Source organism: Scomber scombrus, chromosome 10 (genome assembly GCF_963691925.1).
Source record: "Scomber scombrus chromosome 10, fScoSco1.1, whole genome shotgun sequence".
Classification (NCBI taxonomy): domain Eukaryota; kingdom Metazoa; phylum Chordata; class Actinopteri; order Scombriformes; family Scombridae; genus Scomber; species Scomber scombrus.
The window spans coordinates 16,020,131-16,030,187 of NC_084979.1; the positions used below are offsets into that span (position 1 = coordinate 16,020,131).

The 10,057-nt window shown below is 38.5% G+C and overlaps 1 protein-coding gene and 1 long non-coding RNA gene across 2 annotated transcripts; both read left to right on the plus strand.

Moving 5' to 3' along the window:
- Positions 1-811: 811 nt before the first annotated feature.
- On the plus strand, positions 812-6,862 carry LOC133988043 (proliferation-associated protein 2G4-like). The gene is made up of 13 exons (XM_062427571.1): positions 812-1,007; positions 2,695-2,823; positions 2,903-3,008; positions 3,124-3,193; positions 3,351-3,443; positions 3,538-3,601; positions 3,707-3,785; positions 3,874-3,952; positions 4,046-4,179; positions 4,293-4,387; positions 5,438-5,565; positions 5,752-5,805; positions 5,908-6,862. The coding sequence occupies exons 1-13, from the start codon at positions 920-922 to the stop codon at positions 5,965-5,967; spliced, it is 1,179 nt and encodes a 392-aa protein (XP_062283555.1). The 5' UTR covers positions 812-919; the 3' UTR covers positions 5,968-6,862.
- A 2,049-nt stretch (positions 6,863-8,911) lies between these two features.
- LOC133987348 (uncharacterized) lies at positions 8,912-9,778 on the plus strand. The gene is made up of 4 exons (XR_009925566.1): positions 8,912-8,962; positions 9,056-9,082; positions 9,311-9,333; positions 9,445-9,778. It is a non-coding gene; the product is annotated as an uncharacterized LOC133987348 (long non-coding RNA).
- The last annotated feature ends 279 nt before the right edge of the window (positions 9,779-10,057 follow it).

Consider the following 10,057-nt stretch of genomic DNA (forward strand, 5'->3'; position numbering starts at 1 on the left):
AGATGATTAGACAAATGAGAGTTCACTGCAGCATACTACTTACGCTTTGGTTCGAGTTTACTTGGTGGGTTAATGAGTTGACCTCAAAATGATTGTGCGGTTAAAACATTAAACATTTAGCAGTGTTTTTTTATTTGAAAAAAATAAAAAATAATATATATATATATATATATAAATATGTTTTAATTTATTTACATCATACTGAATTACATTTAAAGATGCATCATTTTTAAAGTATTGTTAAATTGTTAATTAATAAATAAACGTTAATTAATCATCTGAGACTGATTGTTTGAGTGCCTTAATATTTATTGGTAAAAAAAACAAAAAAACAAAACAAAAGACGTTACTTTATATAGGGGCTACATATAGGCTAGTAGGTTTACATTTGATATATACAATAGCGTGGGTAATGTAAACAACATGGGAGGAAACAGAAAAGAGGAGGTAGTAACAAGATTGAGAATTGGACACGGCAATCTATACAGCATACTTAAGTGTCCAGCTGTTCTTTGTAAATTATGTCAATTATCAGAAACTGTGGAACATGTGATCATCACGAGACGATGGTGCAAATGGAAAAATTGAGGTTCACAAGAGCAGAGAAAGCTAGTAGGCAGATGCCTACGTAAAGCACGTTGTGTTACATTGCGACGTATAAAAAGTGCTATACAAATAAAGTTTGATTGAGGTAACGACAGAGGATGCCGATAAACCTCAACGAAGAAGCAATAGGCGGTGAACTATCTTGACTGCGCAGCCTATCTTTGGTAGCAGGCGGGATCTAGGGATCGTAGTCTCTCGGCTGAAAGTCGGGCGGGCGGGTGCAGAGAGCAGCGTGGTCCTTCCTTTAAGTGACTGACTGACACCCGCCGAGGGAAAAAAAAGTTACTCTTGAGTTTGCGGACACACTGCCAACATGTCTGGAGATGAAGAGACACAGGAGCAGACGGTCGCCGACGACTTGGTGGTCACCAAGTACAAGATGGGCGCTGAGATCGCGAATCGTGAGTGAAATGCAGCTTTAACATTTATCCTCACTGTTAGCTAGCAGTGTCAGCTAGTCACAACCAGGCAGCAGCTGTGCCATGTGCCGCAGCGTGAGCAGCAGCGGCGGGTCACATCAGAAAGAGGGTCTTTAAGAGGGTTTAAAACAAATAAAACATGACCCCGGATAAATGATCAGGCAGAGCTTTTCTTTACATACAGTCCATTTTTTGTTAAACGTCACGCTGCTGTCACATTAGCCCGGTGTGCTACGTAGCTACTGCTATCTGACTAGCAGGCGTTAGCTGTAGCTGCTAACCTAACAGATAACAATGACAAGTAAAAAATGAGTGACGATATGCGGGCTGTGACAGACTGCCAAATGAGGACATGTATGTGTAAACAAATGAGTACCCAAAACTGAAAAAAAAATCTCACGTAAGATGCTTGACTGAAGCTCTAGTTGTTTTAAATGTTGTAATTTAAAGTCATAATCAAGGTAAGTAGAAGGCAGTCAACACACCCAGCACGCTGCTCTGTTAAACTACTCTTTTTTTTTTTTAGAGGGAAAAAAAGTAACTTATGAGACTCATAAACTCACAGGATCACCAACTCAACCTTTCTGTCAGGTCATGCAAATTACACTTTACATGCTGTTAACAATTATTGCATGTAGATGAATCAGTTGTATTATACCTGATACATTTATATATTAAGCAATATATAGCATTTGTAAGCCTACTGTCACTGAACACATCATTAGTATGTTATAACTGGTTATTCATCATACAGTCAAATATAAATATAACATTGTTTGAACTTATTTACTTGTACTTTAAGTTTACACTATAACTATATTACTATATCAAAATGACTGCATACTGAACATGTAATCACGTTAGTTATTCATCCATGCAACATTTGCTGATTTAAACAGTCCCCACCTTCACATTAAGAAGTTTACCAGTTCAACCAGTCTTCTGGTTTAGCTTTAATATTTCTTCCAGTTTGGAGATTAACCAAGTGACCTTCCTGCCATATGATGTTTAGATTAAGATGGTAAAACCAACACAACACAAAATTACTACCACAGTCTAGTTGAACTTTAAAAAAAAAAAATTTAAATCTCGTAGTGTCTCTTTTTTTCATTCCCAGTCCATTCATTTCACCTGCTAGGTTGTGAAGACGACCTCATGTTCACCACAGGGTTCAATGACACTGTGTGTCCTTTTGGTTTTGTATTGTAGCTTATCAAGGCCGATCTGCTTATTTTTCATTCAAGCCATCTAATTTTCTGCATGCATTATGCTGTGTCAAGCTGATATGCAGCTGTCAGACAATCTGTCAAATGTTTAACTCTTTGTGAACATAGCATCAGCTAAGTCAAAGTCAAATGAGTTGTTCAGTTACATTGAATCCTGAACAAAGAGTAAAAGTAATTATTGATAGTAACACTGACTATATGTGCAGTGGTGGCAGCCTGATGCCAGACTTATGAGTGCTGAAAATGACAATTAATTCAGTCATCAATCATGAAATTTTTCACGGTTTTCTGATATTTTATGGACCAAAAAGATTAATCCACTCACTGAGAAAATAATAGATTAATTGATGATTATTATTTTTAGCCCAACCCTGTATACATTGTGTCATTGACATGCTATTTTAACCATATCATATGTTTTTTTTTAAACTTGTGTCCTGCAGAGGCTCTGAAGACAGTGGTTGGAGCAGCTATGGCTGGGGTCTCTGTGCTCAGCCTCTGTGAAAAGGGAGATGCCTTCATCATGGCAGAAACTGGGAAAATTTTCAAGAGGGAAAAAGAAATGAAGAAAGGTACGTTTTCTGTTGCAGTTAATTAGTCACCATCAATGTCTCTGACTCAGCACTCACTCACTCACTCTTTCTTTCTCAGGTATCGCTTTTCCTACTTGTGTGTCAGTTAACAACTGTGTGTGCCATCACTCCCCCCTGAAGAGTGACCCTGATGTCATACTAAAGGATGGGGACCTTGTCAAAATGTAAGCGGCAGAACTGATACGTGTCCATTCTTTATACTTCATAAATTATGGTTTGCAATTTATTAGCAGTTCGCACTTGCTTTACCTCATATTTGCCTTTCGTGTTTGTGTGCAGTGACCTCGGTGTGCACGTTGATGGCTTCATTTCAAATGTAGCTCACAGCTTTGTTGTTGGAGTGACAAAGGTATGTCATGTGCTGTTGCACTTAATGATTTATTCACAAGAGCCATGAGCTGTAACTGTAATTTACTTGATTACCACTGGTTGTCACATCATTAACAGCTAGTCATACTTCATTTCACCCTCTATTGTTCTTTAACTTGTCTTCTGTGTCACTACAGGACAACCCGCTGACAGGACGGAAGGCTGATGTTATGAAAGCAGCTCACCTCTGTGCTGAGGCTGCTCTGCGTCTCGTCAAGCCTGGAAACCAGGTAGAATTCTCCCACCGTGGCGACTAATTTGAACAGCAGCATCACTGTTTACACCTCCCATTTAATAATTGACTCGATGTCATCTGTCTATCAGAACTCACAGGTCACAGAAGCCTGGAACAAGATCGCAAAGTCATTCAAGTGCTCCCCTATTGAGGGTGGGTGTTTGTGAATGTTTGGCACTTTGAAGTTTTGTGATCTCAATGGTATACATTTAATGAATGTAATTTGACATGCTTGTTTTACTCCTTCACTGTGTGCAGGCATGCTGTCCCATCAGCTCAAACAACATGTGATTGATGGAGAGAAAACTATCATTCAAAACCCAACGGACCAGCAAAAGTGGGTTCACTTAGCAAGTGCTTATTGTCACCAACCTTATGAGTGTTCCCCTTCACCAGTGGATGACCTTGTCACTTTGTTTTTGTAGGAAGGACCATGAGAAGGCTGAGTTTGAGGTGCATGAGGTATATGCAGTGGATGTGCTTATCAGCACTGGAGAGGGGAAGGTGAGGGGAATTTTTGGTATTGATGGGGGTTTTTTTTTACCAAGTTTGAAAAATCCATTCAGGCAATAATCTATGTTTTGTTTTGCAATTCAGGCAAAGGATGGAGGTCAGAGGACCACCGTTTACAAACGAGACCCCAACAAGGTGTACGGTTTGAAAATGAAGACATCCCGGACGTTCTTCAGTGAGATGGAGAGACGCTTTGATACAATGCCTTTCACCCTGAGGTAGCATTGTTAACTTGATCAAATATTTCACTTTAAAAAAAGGTTTTGTCATCTAAATCATCTCTTAGGAGAAATAAGATGATTCAACTTTTGTTTTCTGTTTGTTGCCGTAGAGCGTTCGAGGATGAAGGCAAGGCCAGGCTGGGTGTGGTGGAGTGTGCCAAACATGAGCTGCTGCAGCCATTCAGCGTGCTGAATGAGAAAGAGAGTGAGTGGAACAACAACGGGTGTAATTAAGGGCTTTGTGACATGACATTTTTGAAGGTTTGTTGATATGTGAACAAAATGAAGTGAAGGTTGGAAGTTTCTCTCCGCTTTTGGAAGGCTTCATATGTACTTACATTTTTAGAAAAATATTGCATCAAGTTGGTAAAAGGACATGTCCATTATATATGTAGCAGAAGACATGCATCAGTTAGTAATAACAATGGATGTTCCATCCCATTTCTTTTTTTTCAATCGAGCGTCATCAATTACTGGTCCCATAGCTAAGACAATTTTCTTTCTGTCCCATTAAAAGTAATGAGACAATTTTCTTTATTGTTATTTATGTCATGTTTCTCTAATGAAAACAAACACCATACTTGTGAGCCGTGCATTGAGCACAGTAGAGCCCTTTGGGACTCTCAAACCCACCTGCAGTCCAAGTGACAGTCATTTGATAAATGTAACGTTGCCACCATGTGCGATCTATGTGTAAGCTGTTCTTACAGGCCGTTTTTATTAATTGAGCTCCTTTTGGAGCGCCCTGGTAGCCGAATGGTTACAGCACATGCTACATAACCACAATGTCCCTGGTTTGAATCGTGTTAGTGACCTTTGTTGCATGTCGTGCCCCTTTCTGATGAGCTCCTTGCTCAGCATTCGCTGGGATGCAACGTCATCTAGTAATGCTTTGTGCTGGCCTGTCAAATGCGTCCAGCTGTGCTTAGTCAGTAAAGTTACATTGTCTACTGTCAAAAGAGGATAGTGTTACCAAAAAACCTTCCCTGCCTAAAAAAATGACTAAATCTATCAATAAGCTACTGAATGTTTAACTAAGATGGGGCACCCTCAAAAATGTTCACACATATCAACAACCTATGGCTGATTTAAAGAAAATCTGCATAAATCAGTTTTGACCATGAATTCTCTGATCACATTAAAGTACTATAATTAGCACCTGGTTGGTTTGTTTTAACTGAAACATTTGATGTCCAGATAATACACTTTGTTGGACCATTTGATGCAACTTTCAACTCTCTCTCTCTGTGTCCAGGTGAATTTGTAGCCCAGTTCAAGTTCACCGTGCTGCTCATGGCCAACGGACCTCTGCGAATCACAAACAGCCTCTTTGAGCCAGAACTCTACAAGTCTGAGCACGAGGTGGAGGATGCCGAGCTGAAGGTGAAATATGTTTGACGAATGTTATATTATATCCCCTCCCTGAGAGGAAAGCACAAGACTAATGGACCGCTGTAGCATGCTCTTAGCTGAACTGGCATTTTTCACAGCGATTATGTGTTGATGTATTGTTTGCTGCACCTCATGAGGTCATTAAAGTCATTTTTTTGCTTTTTCCCCTTTTTAAAGGCTTTGCTTCAGAGCTCAGCCAGCCGTAAGACGCAAAAGAAAAAGAAAAAGAAGGTGAGTTACAGAGCTGTCTGATACTGATCTGTGACAAACAAGAATGCATGTTCTGGTTTCCTTTTAATTAAATGTTTTTCTTTTTTCTTTTTTTTTATCAAGGCCTCAAAGACTGTTGAGAGCGCAACAGGACAGGCGATGGAGACTGAAGCTGCAGAATAGATTCTATATCCCAGAAAGACATCTGATGACCCAAAGAACAGACGTCACGAATCCTTCTGTCCCAGCTGTCTGAGGCACGTGTGGCATAGCCGCTGTGAATACCTCCGAATCTAACTGATGTCAGTCTGGGATGATGCTGCTTCTAAATTCACTCCACCTAAAACACACACATGTATGTCCCCAGTAAATCTCACTGTCCTCGAGACAGCCTTATGCCCTAACAGTGGACACAATTCTACAAAAGAGGATTTTTTTTTGTTTTTGCAAAGACATATTTTCACTGGAACATTTAACCATTTGACTGACCTTGAGCCTTCTTCCCTTTATTCCACAGTAACTGTAATGAACGTTATAAAATGGGTTTGACAGAGCAGCCAAGGATAATGAATGCACAGTACTGTCAGTGTAATTGTGTGGCATATAGATAACCTCCTTGACCTGAAGCCACGGCTTTGAAATGAATGTTAACTTGTCGTAGGCAGAAATGTGCAACATCTTAGAGTCACACAAGTTATAGGCATGACATCATTAGTCGTCATTTACTTATGAATTCAGCATAATTACTGCATTTATACTGCTCATGCTTAGGTCTGTCTACTAGTGCATTGTGTCTACTTCTAGGCATCTAGGTAACTCGGCTAACAATTTCTAAAACTGACGTGTAAGACCTACCAGTTGAGTAATTTAACAGGTAAAAAAAAAAAAAAAATTCTCAGTTGTGGAAGGTCTATCTCCTGCCAAGGGTTCAGCGTTCAGTCTTTTGGTGCCACCACTGAGTCTGACAGTCTGTGTTTACATAAGAACTCCATACCTGTTAAATATATGGATGCTTTTGTAAAACAAATCCCAGTTTCAGAGACTATTTTTGGAAACATTAAAAAACCACCTGACATCATTTGTGTGCTCATGTTTTTGGATTGTGTGTGTATTCAGCTGATTATCCTGATGAGTGAACATGTTTCTTTGTGATTTACAATACTTAAGAATAAGTTAAAGAATCCCAATTCCCTAGGGGATGCCAAACAAGTGACATCTTGGGAAATGTAGGTGATAAACATGCATGACCAATAAACTCTAAATGAAAGCAAAATTACATGAAAATTATTCTTTGACAAAGTAATAGTTATGGGCTGTAGCAAAGATCATTTGTTTACCTAAAAGTAGTCAAATTTAAGCATACTGAGTCTAAGAATATGTAACTTCTACAAAATTGACACTCAAAATATACATAAAAGGAACAAAACGCATGACTTAAATGTCCTTAAAGGTAGCCAAGGCCCTGGGCAGAATATGAAAGGCACTGAGAGAATATGAATCAAGCAATATATTTATTTACTTTTTCAATATACAGGGTGTCCACAAAGTCTCTTAACAATTTAAAAAAAAATCATTACAAAAGCAATTGATGAGATATGTTAATCAGATTTGTTCTATGTACTCAGTGGTTATCAAAGTTTTTAATCACATTGCATTTGTGTATCGTGTATCAAACAAAGATACGGGACATCAATGACCTGAAGCAAAAGATCACTGATGCCATTGCCACCATTGATGAGGCTATGCTACAGCGACCATGGCAAAAATCAAGTACCGTCTTGATGTGCTCCGTGCAACTAATGGTGCCCATATAGAGGTGTATTAAATGATTCAATTCCCACAGATTTGTCTATTCATTTGCTTTTGTAATAAATGTGTTAAATTGTAAAGATACTTTATGGACACCCTTTATACAAAACAATGGGAAACATGATGACTTAAGTAACAGAACAAACTAGAATAATATAAGTGGGCACCATGTATGAATAAATATAGCACATTTTCCTTATAAAAACAACACAATCCCCTCAACTTTAGGAATATTTACTTGTTGAGTTCTGTCCTTTATATACACAGAAAATTTGAACAAAATTCATAAAACTTTGTTTGGTGATTATTAGTTTGTGCAATCAGAGATTCAAAAGAGGATGTCATCAATTTTTAACCATCCAGCAAAATCTGGTTTTGTATGGCTCTTCCAATGAAATCGAGCTAAATTCACTAATCACGTATAATTTACTGTATATGGTTAAATTAACTAGCATAGTTACTCAAAGCATCTGTTGCATATTTGTGATAAATAACAGGATTGATGAACCTTTAAAAGAATATAAAAAGGTGCAACACTGATTTCATATACACAGTGTTGGGAAGTAACTAGTAACATGGTACAGTGTCACGTAATTTAATTATAAAATAAATGTAATCCATTACAGTTACTGAGAAAATGTTTTAAACTACCGTTACTTATGAAAGGGGGTTACATCTGGAGTCAGACTTTTAAGATTTTGCTCAAGAGGGGTTTTTTTTCATCAAATTTTTAAATATTTAACATGTTACTGAATACATACAGTACCAGTCAAAAGTTTGGACACACATTCTCATTCAAGTGAATACGAAAGTGTGTCTAAACTTTTGACTGGTACTGTATATTGCTGATTTTAATTCTTTGAAAATATATATATATATTATATGTTGTAAATAAATCATGATTTTGGAACACACATGGGCTTAAATTGTGTCACAGTACCATTTAAGCCCATGCCAGACTTTTGACTTTTTTCATAAAATATCTTTACTTTATAGAGAGATAAATCTTGCTTTGTAAGAAATTATCTCCCTTATACATCATGTCAGTATCCATGAAAAACACCTGAACTTAAATTTGGGTGGGCTTAATGGGTACACTTACCCTAACAGTTGAAGACATTTGTTTGAAAATTATAAAAGCCATCAAAAGTAATCAAATGTAATAAGTTTGATAACTTTGATTGAGTAACTGAAATAGTTACAATACTTATTGCATTTTAAACAGGCAAAAGCATTTTTCTATAAAACGCTTAATTAAACTCAATTTCCCATGTCGCACTACGGTTCAAGCGCTGTGACGTAACGGTGGATATAAATAAGAAGACGCTTGAATGTGACGTCCTTCGAGGAGACGATTCCAAAGCTGTTGGTACGTTGAGACTTGTCGATGCCAGAATCCAAATAAATCAACTTCTTTTAAACCCATCGAGCTAATCTTTTACGTTTTTCCTTCTGTTTTCAGGCTTCCCTCCTCGTCATGAGAGCTAAGGTTTGTTTTTAATGACTAGATGACAAGTTATTATGATTTCCTGTTAGCTAGCAAGTGTTAGCAACTGCTAGCGAACAGGCATGAGTTGGTCGTTCATTAATGTTCAGTTATAAAATGTGAATTTGTTAAGCGTGTTTGCTTCAGTTCAGTTGAGTGTAATCGTGTGTTGCTTGATGCGCATGAATAAATGGGAAAATAATCAACGATGGTTTTATTTCTTTTCCGCAGTGGAGAAAGAAGCGCATGCGCAGGTAAGACTGTTGAGCACATTTTTACCGTCACATGCTGGAGGCTAACTTGGCTTCCTCTACACCGTGTTGAGTATTTTCCTTCACTGACTCTTGCTGTGATCACGTTTATAGGCTGAAGCGTAAAAGGAGAAAGATGAGGCAGAGGTCCAAGTAAGCGGTCCTCTCCGCCATGGCTGTGACATCACATGTTGCCCACAAACAGGCTGGTGAGCGCAGCTGGAGACCCAAGACCCCCTCCCCGTGTCCAGGCTTGAGGCTAGTGGCGTCCATATCAACCAGAGGCCGGGGAGCAGCAGCAGCAGCCGATTGATGCTGGAGAGCTGGTTCAAGTCCTGCTGGATGACGGGCTGTTCCTCGGGGATATTTGGGACTCTGTTCTTAATTCCTCAACTTTTGTCATTCGTTTTTGTTTATACTGTGATTAAAGGTTTTGGTTTACAAAATACTCGGCACATCCTGTGTTTTTTTTCTTTTTACAAGCTAGAACAAGCCTTTCTAGTGGTTATTTAAAACCCTAATGCCCTGAAGAAATGGCAGATCTTTCCTCTTCAAGGTGAAATGTTTTTGCAGGCTGAGTCTAAAGGTCTCTTTCATAGAAGAAATGTCAATGTAGAGAGAATACTCGTTGCCATAGCTGGTAGTGACTGTCAAAGTGCTATCAGTCACTAAACCACGTGACTGCCTTGATTGGCTCTGTCATAGAACAAGTGGTGTATTTAAGATT

Excerpts from the sequence above, each read along its gene's own strand:
- LOC133988043 (XM_062427571.1), top strand. The coding sequence starts at position 920 with ATGTCTGGAGATGAAGAGACACAGGAGCAGACGGTCGCCGACGACTTG. Across the intron at positions 2,824-2,902 it reads GGAAAAAGAAATGAAGAAAG|GTATCGCTTTTCCTACTTGT; the intron begins GTACGTTTTCTG and ends TTTCTTTCTCAG. Across the intron at positions 3,009-3,123 it reads GATGGGGACCTTGTCAAAAT|TGACCTCGGTGTGCACGTTG; the intron begins GTAAGCGGCAGA and ends GTTTGTGTGCAG.